The sequence below is a fragment of the Ovis aries genome, chromosome 7 (assembly GCF_016772045.2).
Source record: "Ovis aries strain OAR_USU_Benz2616 breed Rambouillet chromosome 7, ARS-UI_Ramb_v3.0, whole genome shotgun sequence".
In the NCBI taxonomy this organism is placed as follows: domain Eukaryota; kingdom Metazoa; phylum Chordata; class Mammalia; order Artiodactyla; family Bovidae; genus Ovis; species Ovis aries.
Genome location: NC_056060.1, coordinates 25,540,215 through 25,545,727, shown reverse-complemented (window position 1 = coordinate 25,545,727; position 5,513 = coordinate 25,540,215). Strand labels below are relative to the sequence as shown.

At 36.4% G+C, this 5,513-nt stretch overlaps 1 protein-coding gene across 1 annotated transcript; it reads right to left on the bottom strand.

Annotated features, from left to right (window-relative positions):
- Positions 1 to 1,391: 1,391 nt before the first annotated feature.
- On the bottom strand, positions 1,392 to 2,345 carry LOC101102314 (olfactory receptor 4K2). Its single transcript, XM_004010946.4, has one exon. The coding sequence runs from the start codon at positions 2,343 to 2,345 to the stop codon at positions 1,392 to 1,394; it is 954 nt and encodes a 317-aa protein (XP_004010995.3).
- Positions 2,346 to 5,513: the final 3,168 nt, after the last annotated feature.

The window sequence follows — 5,513 nt, the reverse complement described above, 5'->3', positions numbered from 1 at the left end:
ATTTCTTATCATTTGGCTTAAAATGAAAAGTTAAGAATTTCATTTTCTTAAATTCTCTCTTGTTAGTGGTATTTAATGCATATATAATTTTTGATTTTCTCTGTTTGTTCAATAATGCCAGAAAAGAATAACAACTGGATATTTATCAAACACTGGTGGCAACTGATCTTTCCTCTTGTAAATACAATTTGTATAATATATTGGGCACCATATTTTGTAAGTATAATTTAGTAAATTCCAAATAACAGTTAATTCTTTAAGATTTGCCATCAACTAAGCCAATGATTTGCAAAGTAAAGCATCCAGGAGATATCATGACTTAAATTGCCTGCATTTCCAGTATCTACCAGCAGATGGTAGTGATATCTTGTGTACCTTCAGCCTAATTCTGAACCTAGCACTTACTTAAAAGCATTAGAAAAAAAAAAAAAAACTTTCCTGACAGAAATACACTTATTATATTGACAATGTATTACTAATCACAAATTTCTTATTTTTGCATCCAAATATTAAGAGGAATAAATAATTTAACAAAACTGTAAAACAATATAATACTTTAAAGAAAAGCATAAACTTTCCATTAATTCACTATCATATACTGTATCTTTCATTTCATTCTAGTTTCAACTTTCCAGGCATTAAACTGACATTAGGGTCTTTATGAAGCAAAGTGTACTGTTTTGAAACTCATTTCATAATATCTTCTACTGGCAGAATTTTCTAGCCTCTTTATTCAGTCTATATTAACAGAAGGAGTTATCATGAATGTGTTTCTTGTTAGCTAAAAGTGAATGTCTACTTACAGCACTCACTTTGGACTTTATCAACATTTATAATGAAATATACTCAAACTTACTTTAATAGAACTCACAAATTTGTTTAAATGTTAAGTAGTAATGTCAGGAATGTGCATAGATAATCATTGCTTATTGATCAGAGGCTACTCCTATAGCTGTATTGAATTTGCAAGACTTATAGAAATTTACTAATTTGTCATACTTTAGAGTTCTCTGAGTAGCTCCATTGTTAGTTGTATGTAAATGTCATTATCTTCTAGTTATCCTTTGATCAATACTTCCTCTTCTCATTTTCTGTTCTTCTTTTCCAATGAATAGAATGCTAATATTGAATTTACTAACTGCAGCAACCACTCTTAACCTTTTTATAGATATTCTTTGCTTCTGGAATAATTTGCTTCTGTCAGTTTGCTTTTCTGAAATTTAAAATGTATTTAAAATATATGTATGCAGATAGTTTTAACATGAACTTGTGATTTCACAAATTTTGGCAATTTCAAGTTGATAATAACCTGAGAAATAAAAAGCCCAATATGTTCTGTGTGCACAAAAAATGTAGCAATTAATACCTAGGAATAAAACTAGATATTAAAGCTAAAAATAATGCAATAGAGTTGCCTTGTTAGAATTTAGAAGCTTATTCTTCAGTTTCCTCATGGCTGTCTTCACTTCCTGATTTCTCAAAGTATAGATTACTGGGTTCAGAATGGGAGTAAAAATGGTATAAAACACAGATAGAATCTTGTCTATCAGAAAACTGCTTAGTGGCCACATATAGATGAAGACGCAGGGCCCAAAGAACATGAAGACAACAGTGAAATGAGCCGTGCAGGTAGAAAGAACCTTAGATGTTCCTTTTGAAGAATGATTTCTGATAGTAACCAAGACAACAACATAAGAACTGAATAGAAGAATAAAGCAGGACAAGGCAATGATGCCACTTGTTGAGATCATAAAGAGGCCCAGGACATAAGTATTTACACATGCTAGTTGGAATACCACAGGAAGGTCACAGAAAAAGCTATCTACCTCACTAGGACCACAGAATGGCAATGTAAGAGCGAATATGACCTGGCTCATTGAGTGCATGACTCCTACAACCCAGGAAACCACCACAAGGGCAACACACGTCTGGGGACTTATGATTGAAGCATAGTGGAGAGGCTTGCATATTGCAATATACCTATCAAAAGACATAGCCATTAGCAAAATGATCTCAGTGCCAGTAAAAAGGTGTAGAAAAAATATCTGGGTGATGCAACCATCAAAGGAGATGGTTTTGTGTCCACTGAGGTAGTCTGTAATCATCTTAGGGGTTGCAAAGGAAGCAAGAGACATATCAATGATGGAAAGGTTGGTGAGCAGGAAGTACATGGGGAAGTGCAGATGAGAGTCGGCTATCACTGTGATGACTATGAGGCTATTACCCACCATTGTTGCCACATAAAAGAGCGAAAACACCACAGAGAAAAATGTCTGTAGTTCCCAGGATTTAGAGAGTCCTAGCAAAACAAAATCAGAAACTGCAGACTCGTTCACCACATCCATCGTCCTGATTGATAGTTGAAACCTGCATCAAAAGAAAAGAAAGTTCAAGAGAAAATACGATTCTATTGAAGCAAAGCCCAGATTCATTTTCATAGACTTTGTTTCCTCTAGGAAAACTTATCTTTAGTATTCTTTCCACCTTCATTGGCTATATTGATTTGAAAGGTAAGATATTAGGGATCATGGTGAAATACCACTTAAGTCATAGATGTTGAAATAACACTTTCCTTCCTAGTGCTAATGGACAATCCAAATGAGATTGGCCTTTGTAATTTTAAAGATAAGAACTCACATTAAGGAAGCACTTACTCTGGGCTGACTGTGTGTTAAATGCATACACACACACACACACGCACACACACACACACGCACACACACACACACACACACACACAGGTTTAGTCATTTAGAAACTCATCCATACTGAGAGTATGGATTTCCATAAGGTTATCCATAGTGAAAGAACATTAAAAATTATATCGCATATAAGTGACATGGTCTCTTAAGCAACATTATGGACAGACTTTACAGTTGCAAAACTCTTATAAGTTTATAGAGAATCATTAACATCTTTATGGATAAAATTCATCTGATTGAGACCTACTAGAAACACTAAGAAAATTAGTTTTGTTGATATTTACCCAAACTAAGAAGCTTTATAAAGCCAGAAAAAACGAGACCAAGAGCTGACTGTTGCTCAGATCATGAACTCCTTATTGGCAAATTCAGACTTAAATTGAAGGAAGTAGGGAAAACGACTAGACTATTCAGGTATGACCTAAATCAAATCCTTTATGATTATACAGTGGAAGCAAGAAATAGATTCAAGGGATTAGATCTGATAGACAGAGTGCTTAAAGAACTATGGACAGATGTTCATAGTTATATAGGAGGCAGTGATCAAGACCATCCACAAGAAAAAGAAATGCAAAAGGCAAAATGGTTGTCTGAGGAGGCATTACAAATAGCTATGAAAAGAAGAGAAGCAAAAGGCAAAGAAGAAAATGAAAGATATACCCATTTGAATGCAGAGTTCCAAAGAATAGCAAAGAGAGATAAGAAAGCCTTTCTCAGTGATCAGTGCAAAGAAATACAGGAAAACAATAGAATGGGAAAGACTAGAGATCTCTTCAATAAAATTAGAGTTACCAAAGGAACATTCCATCCAAAGACAGGCACAATAAAGAACAGAAAGAGTATGGACCTAACAGAAGTAGAAGTTATTAAGAAGATGTGGCAAGAATACACAGATGAACTATACAAAAAAAGATCTTCATGACCCAGATAATCATGATGGTATGATCACTCACCTAGAGCCAGACATCTTGGAATGCAAAGTCAAGTGAGCCTTAGGAAGAATTCTACGAACAAAGCTAGTGGAGGTGATGGAATTCCAGTTGAGCTATTTCAAATCCTGAAAGATGATGCTATGAAAGTGCTGCACTCAATATGCCAGCAAATTTGGAAAACTCAGCAGTGGCCACAGGACTGGAAAAGTCAGTTTTCATTCCAGTCCCAAAGAAAGGCAATGCCAAAGAATGTTCAAACTACTGCACAATTGCACTCATCTCACATGCTAACAAAGTAATGCTCATAATTCTCCAAGCCAGGATGCAATAGTCCATGAGCCATGAACTTCCAGATGTTCAAGCTGGATTTACAAAAGGCAGAGGAACCAGAGGTCAAATTGCCAACATCTTCTGGATCACAGAAAAAACAAGAGAGTTCCAGAAAAACATCTACTTCTGTTTTACTGACTATGCCAAAGCAACAGTTAGAACTGGACATGGAAAAACAGACTGGTTCCAAATAGGGAAAGAAGTACATCAAGGCTGTATATTGTCACCTTGTTAATTTAACTTATGTTCAGAGTACATCATGAGAAATGTTGGGCTGGATGAAGCACAAGCTGGAATTAAGATTGCTGGAAGAAACATCAATAACCTCAGATATGCAGATGACCCCATCCTTATGGCAGAAAATGAGGAAGAACTAAAGAGCCTCTTGATGAAAGTGAAAGAGGAGAGTGAAAATTTGGCTTAAAATTCAACATTTAGAAAACTAAGATCATGGCATCGAGTCCCATCACTTCAAGGGAAATAGATGGGAAACAGTGTAAACAGTGACAGACTTTATTTTTCTGGGTTCCAAAATCACTGCAGATGGTGACTGCAGCCATGAAATTAAAAGATGCTTACTTCTTGGAAGAAAAGTTATGACCAACCTAGCCAACATTTCAAAAAGCATAGACATTATTTTGCCAACAAAGGTCCGTCTAGTCAAAGCTATGGCTTTCCCAGTAGTCATGTATGTGTGTGAGAGTTGGACTATAAAGAAAGCTGAGCACCAAAGAACTGATGCTTTTAAACTGTGGTGCTGGAGAAGACTCTTGAGAGTCCCTTGAACTGCAAGGAGATCCAACCAGTCCATCCTAAAGGAAATCAGTGCTGAATATTCATTGGAAGGGCTGATGCAGCTGAAACTCCAATACTTTGGCCACCTTATGCAACGAACTGACTCATTTGAAAAGACTCTGATGCTGAGAAAGATTGAAATCAGGAGGAGAAAGGGACAACAGAGGGTGAGACGGCATCACCAACTCGATGTACATGAGTTTGAGCAAGCTCCTGGTGGTGATGAACAGGGAAGCCTGACGTACTGCCGTCTATGGGGTCACAAAGAGCGACTGAGCTGAACTGAACTGAAGAAGACTGAGTATCAAGTATATTGCAATGTAGCCATTTCCCCAAAGAAAGGCATTTAACTGCTTCTCTATTTCTTTTTTTCCTTAAATAGGCGCATGCTCCTGCTACAAATATTTGTGATTACATGATTACTTGACTTAAAATTTTACCTTGTCTTCTAAAGCATATGCCACATCTCTTCTAAGGGAATAAGCCTTAAGGCCTAGTCCCACTTCTGTTTGAGTTCTCCCTTCATATATGCCAACATATGCAAACTGCTTTAATGATCTAACCCTCCAGAGTTAGAAGGTGGAAGTAGGAAAGACACAGGGGGGAAAAAAAGAAAAGAGCTTCTGCTTACCAGATCTATAGCAGAATCAGGGCTTCATAGTATACACAGTGCCGAGTCGTCTCTGACAGCGAGTGTAGAGGAGTTAGTTTTAAATATAAATAAATGATCTAGGTGAATCATTAGCTGTGTAGC

Coding starts and splice junctions, on each gene's coding strand:
- LOC101102314 (XM_004010946.4), bottom strand. CDS start 2,345: ATGGATGTGGTGAACGAGTCTGCAGTTTCTGATTTTGTTTTGCTAGGA.